Source organism: Megalobrama amblycephala, linkage group LG9 (genome assembly GCF_018812025.1).
Source record: "Megalobrama amblycephala isolate DHTTF-2021 linkage group LG9, ASM1881202v1, whole genome shotgun sequence".
Classification (NCBI taxonomy): domain Eukaryota; kingdom Metazoa; phylum Chordata; class Actinopteri; order Cypriniformes; family Xenocyprididae; genus Megalobrama; species Megalobrama amblycephala.
In genome coordinates this window covers 3,459,190-3,476,089 of record NC_063052.1, presented here as the reverse complement: position 1 = coordinate 3,476,089, position 16,900 = coordinate 3,459,190, and the positions used below count along the sequence as shown (strand labels likewise).

Below are 16,900 nucleotides of genomic sequence, written 5' to 3'. Positions count from 1 at the left end.
AATTTATTTTACCTAGGAAGCTCGTATTTATGATAATTCCAATGGCGCTTGAAGGCAGAATTAATTAACGATTTTGCACGCACAAATTCTAGAAAAAAAGATTTTCTGCTTATAAGGCTTATTTACTATTATTTATCAGCAAATATGTGACGCTGTTTTCGATTTGAAATTTTTGGAACGTTTTCTCTTTTAGATGGTTACTTAAGCCGGGGACACACCTAACGATTAGCTGAAACATTCTAAGACTGAACAGAACACACATACCGATTGTTTCCTTCAACTGGAGCCGATTTTAATCGTTGACAGTCGGAGAAGAACACCAACGTTTACGATTGAGACCGCTGCTAAGCAACACACTGTGCGCGGGATCTTGAAAATGGATGTAAACAAACAGCTGGCGCTCTTCATCTGCAGCTATATTTGTGCGGAAAATAACAAAAAAAAAAAGAGGAAAACGCACACTTTGTTTTCAACAGAGAGAATTTGAGGTGAGTAAACTTTGGTAAATTAATCTATTTTTAGAGCTTGCACTCCGGTGGTGTCGCCGTTGTTAAGCAACGATAAGCTGCAATCCTCAATGAAGCTTGTTCGACTTGAAACGGCACTGTACAGACCATTAAATTACCACAGAAGTACATTATACTACCACAATGCGACCTCAAAGGGCACTTTCACTTTCGCGATCAAAGGGCAGGGCTCTTTATATTCTCTCTGTATATATTGTATCATTAACTGTTAATTTTGTATCCGTATCTTTCCAGATAAATAATATATATACAAAACATGATAAAAAAAGTCTAACGTTAGTCATTATCTTTATCACTTGTTGCCCCCCTATTGGCTGGTGCCCCAGGACACTCGCCCAATCCCGTCTATGGATAATCCGGTCCTGTACCTGATACGTTCAAAGCTTCCGCAATAGCAGCCCAGCTTCTTTCCTTATCACTTCTATTATGGTACGTTATTCCTTCGAAGATATGTTGTATTCGTACTCTTGCCAGAGTTCAACCAGTTTTTCTTCCATACCGGTTGTCCAATGTGTATTTATGTTGCAAACGTTTTTGACGCCATTTCGGCTTGTTTACAATCGCCTGACACATTCTCCAAGGAAACAGAGACGTCATCGGTCGCAAATATTATGCTGCCTTCACGTGCTCTCAGCGCTATTGTAAAAATGACTTTCCTTTCGAAACTTGAATGCGATTTGCTCGTAATCACTACTTCAGAAGTGGGAATTATCACATTTGAGAAGAATCTTTGTGAGGAGGACTGGCAATGACTGTTTCTAAAAATTCTAAGACTAGAATCGTTAGACGCAGCACACTGCACGATTTTAAGCACCAACTGTAAACACCGACTGAACGCAACTGGCTCTGACTCGGCGCGATTGGACATGATCAGTCGTAAGTATCAAATTACACTCATAATCGGCCTTACAATCGTTAGGTGTGTCCCCGGCTTTAAGCTGGCTCTGACTCGGCGCGATTGGACATGATCAGTCGTAAGTATCAAATTACACTCATAATCGGCCTTACAATCGTTAGGTGTGTCCCCGGCTTTAAGCTGGCTCTGACTCGGCGCGATTGGACATGATCAGTCGTAAGTATCAAATTACACTCATAATCGGCCTTACAATCGTTAGGTGTGTCCCCGGCTTAAAGCCGGGGACACACCTAACGATTGTAAGGCCGATTATGAGTGTAATTTGATACTTACGACTGATCATGTCCAATCGCGCCGAGTCAGAGCCAGTTGCGTTCAGTCGGTGTTTACAGTTGGTGCTTAAAATCGTGCAGTGTGCTGCGTCTAACGATTCTAGTCTTAGAATTTTTAGAAACAGTCATTGCCAGTCCTCCTCACAAAGATTCTTCTCAAATTTGATAATTCCCACTTCTGAAGTAGTGATTACGAGCAAATCGCATTCAAGTTTCGAAAGGAAAGTCATTTTTACAATAGCGCTGAGAGCACGTGAAGGCAGCATAATATTTGCGACCGATGACGTCTCTGTTTCCTTGGAGACTGTGTCAGGCGATTGTAAACAAGCGGCGAAATGGCGTCAAAAAACGTTTGCAACATAAATACACATTGGACAACCGGTATGGAAGAAAAACTGGTTGAACTCTGGCAAGAGTACGAATACAACATATCTTCGAAGGAATAACGTACCATAATAGAAGTGATAAGGAAAGAAGCTGGGCTGCTATTGCGGAAGCTTTGAACGTATCAGGTACAGGACCGGATTATCCATAGACGGGATTGGGCGAGTGTCCTGGGGCACCAGCCAATAGGGGGCAACAAGTGATAAAGATAATGACTAACGTTAGACTTTTTTATCATGTTTTGTATGTATATTATTTATCTGGAAAGATACGGATACAAAATTAACAGTTAATGATACAATATATACAGAGAGAATATAAAGAGCCCTGCCCCTTTGATCGCGAAAGTGAAAGTGCCCTTTGAGGTCGCATTGTGGTAGTATAATTTACTTCTGTGGTAATTTAATGGTCTGTACAGTGCCGTTTCAAGTCGAACAAGCTTCATTGAGGATTGCAGCTTATCGTTGCTTAACAACGGCGACACCACCGGAGTGCAAGCTCTAAAAATAGATTAATTTACCAAAGTTTACTCACCTCAAATTCTCTCTGTTGAAAACAAAGTGTGCGTTTTCCTCTTTTTTTTTGTTATTTTCCGCACAAATATAGCTGCAGATGAAGAGCGCCAGCTGTTTGTTTACATCCATTTTCAAGATCCCGCGCACAGTGTGTTGCTTAGCAGCGGTCTCAATCGTAAACGTTTGTGTTCTTCTCCGACTGTCAACGATTAAAATCGGCTCCAGTTGAAGGAAACAATCGGTATGTGTGTTCTGTTCAGTCTTAGAATGTTTCAGCTAATCGTTAGGTGTGTCCCCGGCTTTAGATGCTTGCAAAGTTCAGTGTGTGTTTTGCTGCTGCGCGTGTCTGTGTTGCTGAATTCAGATTGCTTGCAACCATCTTTCTTGGGCTTGCTTTTTTTTTTTTTTTTTTTTATACGTATATGGTTTTGCATGTAGTCCTCATATATGCCTTTTATGATGGAAATAAAGATATTTATTATGATATGTTCATGTTGCACTAGCATATAAGTTGAATTGGGTGGGGGGGGGCACTTCAAATGTGGTCACCCTAGGGCAACACTGTGTTAATCCGGGCCTGACTCACATGAACCGATTTAAATATGTTTTTAGTACCTTTATGGATCTTGAGAGAGGAAGTGTCATTGCTACCTATGGAGGCCTCACGGAACCATCGGATTTCAACAAAAATATCTTAATTTGTGTTCCGAAGATTAACGAACACTGTAAAAAATTACCGTGATTTTAACAGTAAAAGACTGTAAAAATGCTGCGGTGAAAAACTGTTAATTGGTTTACAGAAAGTTTCCGTACTATATACGGTGAATAACTGTAATAGATCTAACGGTACATTTAATGTAATTTTACGGTAAAATACCGTTAAATTCACAGTTTTTGAAAGTGAAAAATAACAATTCATTGTAAAATTTACAGTGAAAAACCGTAAATTGACATTCCCACAATTCCCTGCGTGACACTTCACATTTGATATATTTTTGTTGAAATAACTCTGTTTCTTCTTAGTTTTTCTCATTTTTTTCTAATCAGTTATGTACATTAGGGTTTTATGTTACATCTAATGTTGTTAAATTAATGTTTATTGCATTTTTAAAATTTCATGCATGTTACCATGATGGTGTTTAGTGTGTGTGTGAATGACACTGTGTGCTCCTTCTATATATTAGTATTGTCCTCCTCAGCTTGTGGAAAAGCTACTTGTGATGAACTTTGATTCATCATGTGACTCTTATCACCACTGTGTTTGGTGACTGTCAGTGTATTATAAAGATACAAAACAGATATTAGTACTTCATTAGGTTGGTAAATTAACATTATATCAGTTAATGAAATATGTTATTTTACCGTAAATTTTACTGGGATTTTTTTACAGTGTACTGAAATCCAATGTTAAATATACATATTTAAAATGTAAAATTCACATGTAACTCCGTAAGTATGTTTACGGTTTGATGTCATTTTTACAGTATTGTTCTGGTAACCACAGCTGCCGGTATTTTTCCGTAGAAACAACGGGATTTTTTTTACAGTGAAGGTCGTACGTAATAAATGACAGAATTTTCATTTTGGGTGAACTAACCCTTTAAATGATCTGAGAGGTCTCGTGTATAATCAGATACTGTCCTCTAGCTCTGAAATAACACCGGTCAGCTTACAGTTCGCGTACAGAAATCAACATTTTCCTGTTCCGACAGACTCTGCAGGATGACATGAAAAGGAGCAAAGGGTGAAAGAACAGAGTAACCTGCATCTTTAAGCACTGGTGAGCTGCGTTCCTGTCTCGTTCCTGCTAAGTTTGGAGAATGTCAAGGGGGGTTTAGTCTGATAAGAAACACTAGTGCGGAACAATACATGTTTGAGGAAGATCATATATATATTTCATCAAGAGTATTCTCTGCCGGCACGGCCATGCCAAATTGGCCTTGTGGCAGTGTGGAGGAAGCCTGGTCTCTAGTGGTGCATGCAGTGGAACTGAGTTTTCCGGCTGGAGGCCCCTCAGGTTGAGAGAAAGGCAGCCATGCTGCTATAATTGGGGCTGGTGACAGAAGGCAAGAGACAGCGTGATGCCAATTAACCCTCATCTGTGCTCTGTCCTGTCCAATATGTGTGATAGGTAAGGGGAAGGCTTCATTGTTAAGGGCTGTGGCTTTTTTCTTTATCAGGAGGCGTCTAAATTGCAGGTGGTTGGCTAGTTTAAACATTGCTCTGAGCAAAATCTTGGGGTGAAACTGAGCATATGAATTGTGCTGCATAGAAAAGTGCTCTCTATTATTCATGAAGCTAAAATGGAGCCAGCAGAGATACAGAAGGATGTTGCAGGATCGCAAAAAACGTTGTCTTTCACGGTTTAACTTGCTCTGTAGAACTTGTGGTGTATATATATGACATTTCAATGTTATCACCATTTCTTTCCATTGTAACAGAACTGTTCTTTTATTTCATAATTTTATTCAAACCCATATTTCACAAATCTTCCATTCTTTGATCAAATCTTAATTTGATCTAAATTGTTATGATCATATGAAAGTGAGTTATTAAAGTGAGCATGAAATATGCATGTATATCCAAGTGAAATTGCTTATTGAACAAGAAAAAAAATTTTAGGGCGGGACATGATTTCAAAAATCATCAGTACACCGGCAGTGATCTCCCCGTTCCCTGCTCTTCCCCATCTTTGCAGACGGCAACAGGCTCCGGCCTCAGGCGAATGGTGGCGACACCTCTGACCCTTCATGGTCCCTCTTTGCTCCGGCAAGACACTCCATCACCACCGCCTCGGGCAGCCACTGGCGGTCACTGCTACTTCGTGCTGCCCGACCTCCTCAAAACCACGATCCCCCTCACCAATGTAACAATGTTGAAGGCAGAAACTTAAAAGGTAACTTAAATCACAAAATTAACATAAACAACAAAATGAAAGTAAAGCAGCTTCCCCTCACGAGCAACTGACACATAAACTAAAACAAAACGACAACGTAAAGTCCAGGCCTGGTCCTCTCTCATCTTTCACTCTCGTCATTCCTCTTTTACATCCTCTCTGGGATTCGAGACTGGTGTGGCGCACAGGTGACGCTCATTAAAGGGATAGTTCAACCAAAAATGAAAATTACCCCATAATTTACTCACCCTCAAGCCATCCAAGGTGTATATGACTTTCAGCCAAATGCAATCAGAGTTATATTAAAAATATCCTGGCTCTTCCAAGCTTTATAATGGGAGTGACTGGAGGATGAGATTTTAAAGCCCAAAAAAGTGCATCCATCGATCTTAAAGCATACTCCACACAGCTTCGGGGGGTTAATAAAGGCCTGAAGGAAATCAATGCATTTGTGTTAGATAAATATCCTTATTTAAAGCTTTATAAAGTAAAATAATGACAGTCATATTCATTTGACTTGCATCTAAAAAGCGTTAACTTCCGTGACGTAGTACACAATGCCATGACATTCTATGCTACGCCATTATAACCCATAATACGTCATGTCATTTTGTACTACATCGAGGAAGTTAATGCTTTTTAGATGTAAGTCGAATGCGCATGGCTGTCGCGCCAGAAGCTCATTATTTTACTTTATAAAGTTTTAAATAAAGATATTTGTCTATTTGTCTTGCCCCCCCCCCCCCCCCTATGCCCCCCCCTATGCCTTTAACACTTGTGCCACTGGCTTTGCTCTGTTCCCACGGCTTTTGGCCCCACCCTGCTTGCCACAACGGGCCTTTCAAATATTGCAGGTTCATTATATGTAATCCATAGAACAGTCTTTCACCACACGAATGGATTGGCTGCTTCTCATTATAATTAGTCTACTCTTCCAGCTGTCACAAAGAAACTGTAGTGCTCTGTGATATGACCGCTAACTTCACCTAATTGTCTGCACTAATTCCCTTCTGCCCCATGTACTAGAGTCATGACCTTTACTCATGAGACTGTGTCATGTTTCTCAAAGCTAGCACAGACTCCTCCAACTACTTCCTCTAGAAAGTTTATGTGTGTGCGTAGGGTACTTATGATTTAGGACTGAGTTCCACCAGAAATAAAAGAAAAACTATTGTTTTGTTAACATTTAGTGATACATATTTTTCAGCATACTGTATGTGTATTTTGTTGTTTTATTATTCTGCTGTTGCAAAATAATTGCTCTTAATAAGAAAAATCACAAACAAATTAGTCGATCTAATGCTTCTGCAGACCTGTGACATCAAGATGTTTACAGCTTGCAGATAACACTGCAAAATCTCAACACATCCCAGCCTTGTAATCCAAATCGTGAATAACTAAGAAGACAAATTGACATTACATTGGAGACACTTTGTTGAGTTGTCACTCTAAATACCTTGACTGTGATTCCCATATGCTGGAAGTTAGACCATGTAGGAACAGGCTAATGCATCAGAAGTATAGGCCTACATATTAAACCATACATTAAGGTTTATATACAACATTAATACAGCAAATACGAACATTTACATCTGAAATAACTTAGATTGAGAAAGTTTAAGGTTTTTTTGCCTCAAAAAGTGTGATAACATTCTAATTTGATTGGATTTAGATCATAAAACAACTACAATTAATACAACGATTCCTAGGGGATAAAGTGGTTATTGCCAAATATACACCAAAAAATCGTAATATCTCTCAAACAGGCTAACAGAGTTCTATTTTAACTTTAAATACGAAAATGGAATTTCCTATTTCTTTAGTGTGCACCAAGTTTCTTTTCTGAATGCCTGGATGTCATTATTTATTACCATATATGTAAGTTATTTATAAAGCCGAAAAAGAAAGGAATTCTCGGATGAATTCATCCTGAATAATTCAGTCTAAAATCGTTAATCCCATACAAGGTTGTGGCAGGTTTCTCCTCTGTTCTAATGAATACTTTATCATCATCATCCCGAGCTTCAAACTGGAAAGATTGAACAAATAAATAAATAAATCTAGGGCAAGCTTCAAGCGCACAATTAACACACAATGAGCGATCGCCAAAACTTTTATGCAATTTTATATAAACAGAGATTTCTACAAAATATGGATGCTTTATTTTGCTTAACGATAAAAAATTGCATGCTTTATTTTATATATATATATATATATATATATATATATATATATATATATAACAAACGGACAATTTGACACAAATATCTAAGTCGATTTTATTTGAAAAATCTTCAGCCTGATACATTTAATGATGGTGTGACATCCATGCCTGTGCCAATTATCTGGACCATGGGGATTTTAAATGATCATAGATGAAAAGAGTGAGAGGCCAATCTGTCTACTTCATTCAAGATTTGTTAAATCATAAGTTACTTCACCTCTCTCACCAGGGTTTAGGATTAGACTGTCAAACACCATTTGTCTTTCTTCCTAGTTGTTTTTAAAAAGTTAGGATCTAGTTTCACATGGGGGAGGGGGTGGGGGGTGCACATATCTCAAGTGGCTCTAAATGGCACCAGTTAATTTTTGACATTATGGCAAGCCATTTTAACTTTTTTTTTTTTTTTTTGCTATAGTAGTTTTTGATCACTACCAAGTAACCCATATTGACCATATCTTTCCCAATTTCACAAGTAGCTCTTCATTGTAAATACTACTTTTCCGATGTATAGTCATTTTCCAAGCAGTGGCAAGTTGATATTCCACTGCAAATTTGAATGCCGATCTGTGCGTCAGATATCAGCTATTCAGTTTGTAGTGTGTATTCCAGTTGTTTTTGGTACCTATTCCAGTTTTACTTGCCACAGCCATATCCCCCTGTAGTCCAAGACTGGTTGCCCACTGAAGCTAAGTTGAGCCTAGTCAATAGCTGGATGGGAGACCTCCTGGGAAAAACTAGGCTGCTGCTGGAAGAGGTGTTAGTGAGGCCAGCAGGGGGTGCTTACCCTGTGGTCTGTGTGGGTCCTAATGCCCCAGTATGGAGGGACACTATACTATAAAAAGCACCATCCTTAGGATAAGACTTTAACCGAGGTTCTTACTCTCTGTGGTCTTTAAAAATCCCATGGCAATTCTTATAAAAAGAGTAGAGGTGTAACCCCTGGCTAAATTCCCTCCATTGGCCCTTATCAATCATGGCCTCCTTTTAAAGGGTTAGTTCACCCAAAAATGAAAAAAATGTCATTTATTACTCACCCTCATGCCGTTCCACACCCGTAAGACCTTCGTTCATCTTCGGAACACAAATTAAGATATTTTTGTTGAAATCCGATGGCTCAGTGAGGCCTCCATAGCCAGCAATGACATTTCCTCTCTCAAGATCCATTAATGTACTAAAAACATATTTAAATCAGTTCATGTGAGTACAGTGGTTCAATATTAATATTATAAAGCGACGAGAATATTTTTGGTGTGCCAAAAAAACAAAATAACGACTTGAAGTGATGGCCGATTTCAAAACACTGCTTCATTAATCTTCAGAGTGTTATGAATCTTTTGTGTCGAATCATGATTCAGATCATTTGTCAAACCGCCAAACTGCTGAAATCACGTGACTTTGGCGCTCCGAACAGCTGATTCCACACAAAAGATTCATAATGCTCCGAAGCTTCATGAAGCAGTGTTTTGAAATCGGCCATCACTGTATAAGTCGTTTGGTGCGCCGAAAGTATTCTCGTTGCTTTATAATATTAATATTGAACCACTGTACTCACATGAACTGATTTAGATATGTTTTTAGTACATTAATGGATCTTGAGAGCGGAAATGCCATTGCTGGCTATGCAAGCCTCACCGAGCCATCGGATTTCAACAAAAATATCTTAATTTTGGTTCGAAGATTAACAAAGATCTTACGGGTGTAGAACAGCATAAGAGTGAGTAATAAATTACATTATTTTCATTTTTGGGTGAACTAACCCTTTAATCCCCATCCATTGAATTGGCTTTATCACTCTCACTCCTCTCCATCTATAGCTGGTGTGTGGTGAGTGCACTGGCGTCGTTGCACTGTGACTTCCATGGAATCGTCCAGAACTAATAGTATTTTTTTATTTAGGCCTACTGTTATGCAAATAGTTACTAGTGTCTATTCTAGTTTTATTGTAGTACTCATTGAATAACAGTTAGTATAGATGTCTCATAAATAGCTATAGATATGACAAAAGCTGCTGGTCACTACTTAATTACAGGTAATTAAAAATAATAATGAAAGTACCAGACAACAAAAATACTAATTATAGTATTAATTAGTTTTACGGCTTGCCATATCAGTCACTTAATGAAAAATCAATGCTTGCCTACAAATTTTAGAAGTACCATTGAGTTAACAGTTTAGCAGTAGGACCCCTTGAGTATTTATATTTGACATCACTGAGTGGTTCTAACTTACATCCCATTCTATAGGACATTGTGTGGAAGGGTTCAAATTACTGATGTATGTAAAATCATCTTGTGCATTTCCACTGGGAAAAATGTCAATCAAACAATAAATGCAACCGAATAAAACAACTTTAGTGACCAACATGCACTTGAGAGCATTTCAGCACCATGGACAGCGAACATCCTTTTTTTTCTTCTTTTTTTTTTCTTCACAAAATGACTTTTTATTTCTGAGAAATGCCAGATGAACAACTGAGATTTCAGATTGAGGGAAAATTGTGTACTGTGCTATTATACAGCAGTGATCACTTTCTTTTACAAAGACAGAATCAGATTTTTTTTTTTTTTTTTTAAGTAAAAAGGTGCCAATCTTCCTAAATCTACATTGCTGTGTTGGTAAGTCCTAATACATAAAGTTCATCAGACTTTCAGGAGGTCTTATATGACAACAGCTCACAGAATAAAACTAATAAATAAGACATTAGCACAATTAGATTCCAAGCCTTGCGTGTAGATTTTTGTGATGGTGCGACAAAAAAAATAGTATATAAAAAAAAAAAACACCGTCACAGTTGCTGAGAGGAAGTAATAGGTTCTGAGTGTTCATGGTAGGTATTCTGTGAGGAAATGGCTTCAGTCCATAACTCTGTAGAGTTGCTGAAAGTTTGGTTGAAGTTGGTGTGCCTGAATAAAGGATCATGAAACACACCGTCAACCCAGTTTCTCAGAGTGGCCACTGGAGACTCTTGTTTCCTTTTTAAGTCTGAGTCACAGTTTGAAGAAGAGCATGACGTTCCTTTATGCATGCATGATGAGTAATCGGCTTGGTTTAATGACGTAGCAGTCTGTGCAAGAGACCAGATTTTTGGCTTGGTCTCAATGGTCTTTTGGCCTTGTTGAAGGTAGAACTTTGCCGTTTGGTTGTCTTCAGCAGTTGATCTTAGGTGGTCTTCACTAAATTCATGGACACCTCTAGGGAGCTCAGTAACGGTTTCTTTAAAGTGGTTATCTGGACATTCGCTGGTCTCGGAGCAAACGCGCATAACAAAGGATGGTTTCGATTCGCACTCAGAGGCATCTGATTCCACTAGATCGAAATCGTCCAGATCGCTGTGAAGTTGATCTGTCTCATCCTTTCCTTGGTTGTCTAGAGTTATAAAACAAATATTTAAGCAGGTTATAAAAACACTGAAAACAATGTTAAATGTCAAACTGTAACTGCAGCGTGTAAATTCTGGGCTTAAAAGTCTGTATTTTCACTAAAAAGATGCTCACTGAAGTTGTGTAACCAATTGACTGATCTAGATATCAATTACAAATACATCGTTTTTAATTAAAACAACTACCAAAGATTACCTAACTTTATCACTACAATGAATAGGAAACATGTACAATATTTGCTTTTCAAAACTATAACAACATCAAAAAAAGCTTTCAACAAACCATTAAAATCTCTTTCGGTTTTTATGAGCTCTCCCTGGGATTCGTCCATATCTTCTTGGTCGTCAACCTCTTTCTCATCTGAGGTCTTGTTGCGCGGTGACCACGTCATCTTATTTTCCTTCTTGAGTCTCCGGCGTGCGTTGGCAAACCAGGTGGACACCTGCGTAAGGGTCATCTTAGTGATGATGGCCAGCATGATCTTCTCACCCTTGGTGGGATACGGGTTCTTTTTATGTTCTTGCAGCCATGCTTTCAGTGTGCTGGTGGTCTCTCTGGTAGCATTTTTTCTTCTTGTGCCCACATCTACAGATCCGTATCTAAATAACATGACAAGTAGTCTATTTGGATGCACAATAGCTGTATTTGAAAATTCTGCAAAAAGCCCATTGATGCAACCAAATTTCACTAGAATAACAAAAAGGAGGTGATCATTCTTACCCATATCTGTCATAGTGGTACTGTCCAATTGGGTAGTCGTAATGGTAATATGCAGAGCTTTGGGTAACTCTTGAATGTCCTGTTTCCACACCATCTTTCTCACTGAGTTTACCCTAATATAAAGGAAAATGTAAATAATCACAAAAGAGCTCAGTGATGACTCAAACTTTCTAGGTAACATTAACAATGAACAAATGAAATGCGTACCAGAGGATAGCATGAGGTTGAATCTGGACCATAAGTGCCGTAGGTATCATAACTGTGACTCTTTGAACACGAGTTGCCATAGACAGCAGTAGGGATCAGGTCATGCCGGCTAGAGGCCACAAGCCTACTTTCATATACCGGGCAATAAAGCGAGTTTTGAGGAGAAGTTGCCACTCCAGTGTCCAGCAGAGAACCATTAGACTCATAGCAGGCGCTCAGAGTGTTAGAAGTCATTAAAAGCTGTCAACAAAAGGACGAACAGGTTAAATCATATCCTTGAAAAATATAAAACACTTTACACAGCCTTTAGATTATTAATGACTTTAAATGAGTAACTTTAGTTTCCATTGTTATACATTTATACTTATGTGTAAGAAAAGTAAAACTAAACATTTGTTTTTGGTTTCACGATATGATTGGATATGATTCTTCACCTCTGACTACATGAAATCTTGGAAATGACACTTCTGCAATACATGTTTTTATATAAGTCCTGGTATAAATGTATGATCATGGCCTTATGGATTTTAAATCATGTGAGATTGTCACTTATATATACTATGTTAGTAAACAATATACAACATGTTAGCCAGCAGTAAATTACCTAATAAATTTATTAAAAAATAAAATCAATGTGAAAAGATTAAAGATTAAAATGTCAAATACACTCTTAAAAATTGTGATGGTTACATGAAGAACATTTAACATCTACATAAACTTTTCATTGCACAAAAGACCTATAAAGGTTTTTTAGATTATTAATATTAAGAACTGTTCATGGTAAGTTACTTTGGAGAACCAAAAATGGTTCTTTTATGGCATCACTTCGAAAACCCCCTTTTGGAACCTTTATTTTTAAGAGTGTACATTACTTATAAGTTTGATAATGATATCTAATAAAACTACTTTTAGATCTTCAATCTTTCAATCAATCTTAAAATGAATTATATTTATTATCTGTCATTGTGCTGTTTTGGCATAGATAGGTCTCCCTGTCACATCTCATTTTCATGTGATCATTTGAAAAATCATGAAATATAAATTCAAGAATAAATATAAAATTATATATAGTTCAAAGGAAGAAATTTTATAGTTTTTATAGTTTACAGTTTTTATAAATTCATTATAAAGGCAAAGTTCAAAGATCTGCGTGAGGGACAAGCCCAAAATGGAGACATTAGCAGGTGTAACCTTGCAACACTCATTATTGAGTATTTATATATATAAAAAAAAAAAAAAAGATACAGGTTTAAAGGTATTATAATCTAATCTTAAGAAGAAGAAAAAAAAATATGATTCCATAATTTCTTTAAAATCATCCTGGAGTCTTTTCATCCATTTCCCCTGAAGAGCCACTCGATTACATTTAATTAATTGGTGCATTCAATTAATCATTAACATCCAGCACTTGTGACAAGTTTTGGCACTGTAAAGTGAAGTGTGAAAGTGTTTAAAAGAGTTACCTGTGGTGCTGCAGGATATGAATAGCCAAACTGTGTAAATGACATGATGAGTGTCCAGCAAAGAGAAAGCTGCAGTCCCGCTGCGGGTCATCCGTTCATCACGAAAATCGTCCATTAACTGGAGGTAAACGTCCCTTCCTGGTTTCTGTTTGTCTTTCATAAAAAAAAAAACAATACAAATAGCAAAAAGTGATGTATGACACAGATTCGGTGTGGTACAGCGGTATAGTTGAAGTTGAAAAAAATCATAACAAACGGTGGCTCAGTTGCACGTTGTTTTAAACACCGGTGACGCTGACGTCACAGGATCAGATTTAAAGGTCCAGATAACAAACGCGAATTGTCGCGAATCACGAAAAAAGTTGTTGTTCATAGAGCGGAACACTTTATAGCCGCTCATAACTTCAGAGTCAAACGATGCGCTTGTGTCCTCGTGAGGAGCCCGCGGGGTCTCGCTCACATTAATGAGGACGTGTTCAGTTTCCCTGCCCGCCAGCAGCCAATCACACATCTGACTCAGTGCACAGACAGCTCGATCGCACATGATTGATGACCGCCCAGAAACGATTACCATAATTGCCTTTCTATGTAGTTATCAAACACTTTTGTACCATTAAATAACATTGAATTGGTTAAAAAAAAAATTATAACACCTAGGCTACATAAAAAATATCAGCCTAAGATCGATATCAAAACAGACCTGGTAATTATTTTAATTTGTTAACTGTAGGAGAGAAAAACACATTATTTATAGTTTAAAAAAAATCACTTTCACTATAGCAAAGATGTTCTCAAAACAACACAATAATTTAGTTTATTTCCACAAATTGCAAAAGTACCTGAAGAAAAAAAGCAAAAGTGGCACTATATGAAATGTCTTTATCACTATCTTTATCTTTGAAGCATTGTTACCTAAAACAATATTTTTAGTTGGAAGTGACTTCCATTGAACTTTGAGGATGAAAACGATGTAAAGCATGTTTTGTCTTGTGACCTTGAAAAATATTATGTAATATAACTAAATCAACCTAACAACATTTTACATTTATATATATATATATATATATATATATATATATATATATATATATATATAGTTCCTTACTGGACAGTTTGGCAGAGGTCTGTCCTCAGGGAAGTACAATTATCTTTTGGTAAATATATTTTTCATTTAATAAGTCTTTTAAAACTCAATTCTAAAAGTGACGCTGTGAAGACAGTTACAGCACAGTCACATTTCGGTCCTGTATATATATATTTTTGGACATCAATCAATCCTTTATCACATACAGTACCCTAAATGTGTCTCTCAGCCACCTCTGGACTCTTTCTTCATTGTGGCTGAGAGGTTTGGCCTGCCAGAGTTCATTTAAAATGTATAATACATGAGGGCACTTCAGTGCATTTACTTAACACTTTGTTCCTGAGGTCCAGAAGTCTTTTCATTAGAGACTGAAACAGTGATAGACATCCCCGTTTGAAAGCACTGTAACCATCTAATTCAGTGTTCAGACTTTTTTTTCTTTTGCCTATAGGTCAGAGCACATGTAACACAATTGATTACAATGTTGCTAGGTGCCGCATCTGTGTAAAGAAGGGACATCTTATTTGTTTCTGCATTCAGTTTCTGCAGTAAAGTTTATTTATTTTATCTTCTGACTTTTCTATTTAGAAATTGATAAAACTGAAAATGTTGTATATGTTTATGTTATATAACCTATTCTTGGCTTAAAGACCAGTTGGTTCCATGATGCTTTTTATATTGAATCATTAGCAATGCTCAACACAAACTCTATCGCTATTGAGACCAAAAGTGCAAAAGACAGTGATTGAAATGAAATTGCAGAAAAGGAGAATAAGGCACTTTTGTTTGCGCGGTGCATTATGAATGAAGACCTGGTGAACTCTGAGAGTATAAATTTATCAGTACATACTTGAATGAAATAAATCTATATAGAAAGCATTTTACTAGCCCAAGAAAAAAAGCAGACAACAAATAAACAGAACAGTGCTGCTAATAGCAGCATTATGTGAATTCGTTTAAATTTGCAGTGGTAACATTACACTTACTTTCAGCATTATAGTGAATATCCTTGAGGCCAACATTCATAGCAAGTATGTCTTTTGGTTGTAATATTGGTAATGAATTGTTATAAATCATATGCAAACATGACGTATTACACAATTATTACTAAGAAATTATTTTATTCAAGAAATATTACACTCTTAAAGGGTTAGTTCACCCAAAAATGAAAATTCTGTCATTAATTACTCACCCTCATGTTGTTCCACACCCGTAAGACCTTCGTTCATCTTCAGAACACAAATTAAGATATTTTTGATAAAATCCGATAGCTCAGTGAGGCCTGCATTTCAATGCCCAGAAATTGAATATATTTAAAATGGTTCATGTGACCACAGTGGTTCAACCTTAATGTTATGAAGTGACGAGAAATAACAAAATAACGACTTTATTCAACAATATCTAGTGATGGGCGATTTCAAAACACTGCTTCATGAAGCTTCGAGCTTTACGAATCTTTTGTTTCGAATCAGTGGTTCGGAGTGTGTATCGAACTGCCAAAGTCACGTGATTTCAGGAAATGAGGCTTCGTTACGTCATAAGTGTTTCGAAATTCCAATGGTTCACCACTAGGGGTGTGGATTTGGCAGTTTGATATGCGCTCCGAACCACTGATTCGAAACAAAATATTCGTAAAGCTTTGTTTTGTAAAGTTTTGAAATCGCCAGTCACTAGATATTGTTGAATAAAGTCGTTTTTTTTTTTTTTTGGTGCACAAAAAGTATTCTCGTTGCTTCGTAACATTAAGGTTGAACCACTGTAGTCACATGAACTGTTTTAAATACGTCTTTAGTGGCTTTCTGGACATTGAAAGTGTTAATTGTCTTGCTGGCAATGCAGGCCTCACTGAGCCATCGGATTTTATCAAAAATATCTTAGTTTGTGTTCCAAAGGTGAACGAAGCTCTTACGGGTGTGGAACAACATGAGGGTGAGCAATTAACGACAGAATTTTCATTTTGGGGTGAACTAACCCTTTAAAAATAAAGGTTTCAAAAGGGGGTTTTCACAGTGATGCCATAGAAGAACCATTTCAGTGAGCAGCTTTTTAAAATAACCATTTTTTCTTAGTTTCTTCATGGAACCATATGCCAATAATAAACTTGCATTTTTAAGAGTGTATTATACAAAAATTTCAACTTCAAGAACATCTTCATGTTCCACAACCAAACGTGTTAATACACAAGAAGCAGAGTGAATTGACAAAACATGTTTGGATCTCTCAGATGTCCCCATCTGTTGTAGATTAGAATGAAACTGGCAGACTGTGGGACGTCCAACCTCTGCAGCCGTTCAAATGGAGCTCCTGGATGG

General features: G+C 37.3%; 1 protein-coding gene across 1 annotated transcript; it reads right to left on the bottom strand.

The window, feature by feature from the left end:
• Positions 1 to 10,165: 10,165 nt before the first annotated feature.
• On the bottom strand, positions 10,166 to 14,069 carry irx4b (iroquois homeobox 4b). The gene is made up of 6 exons (XM_048201230.1): positions 13,761 to 14,069; positions 13,505 to 13,657; positions 12,042 to 12,281; positions 11,835 to 11,947; positions 11,397 to 11,713; positions 10,166 to 11,100 (listed from the first exon to the last, which is right to left on the bottom strand). The coding sequence occupies exons 2-6, from the start codon at positions 13,547 to 13,549 to the stop codon at positions 10,520 to 10,522; spliced, it is 1,296 nt and encodes a 431-aa protein (XP_048057187.1). The 5' UTR covers positions 13,550 to 13,657; positions 13,761 to 14,069; the 3' UTR covers positions 10,166 to 10,519.
• Between the last annotated feature and the right edge of the window lie 2,831 nt (positions 14,070 to 16,900).

Coding starts and splice junctions, on each gene's coding strand:
- irx4b (XM_048201230.1), bottom strand. CDS start 13,549: ATGTCATTTACACAGTTTGGCTATTCATATCCTGCAGCACCACAG. Junction 12,282..13,504: donor CATATCCTGCAGCACCACAG/GTAACTCTTTTA, acceptor TTTTGTTGACAG/CTTTTAATGACTTCTAACAC. Junction 11,714..11,834: donor TACCACTATGACAGATATGG/GTAAGAATGATC, acceptor CATGTTATTTAG/ATACGGATCTGTAGATGTGG.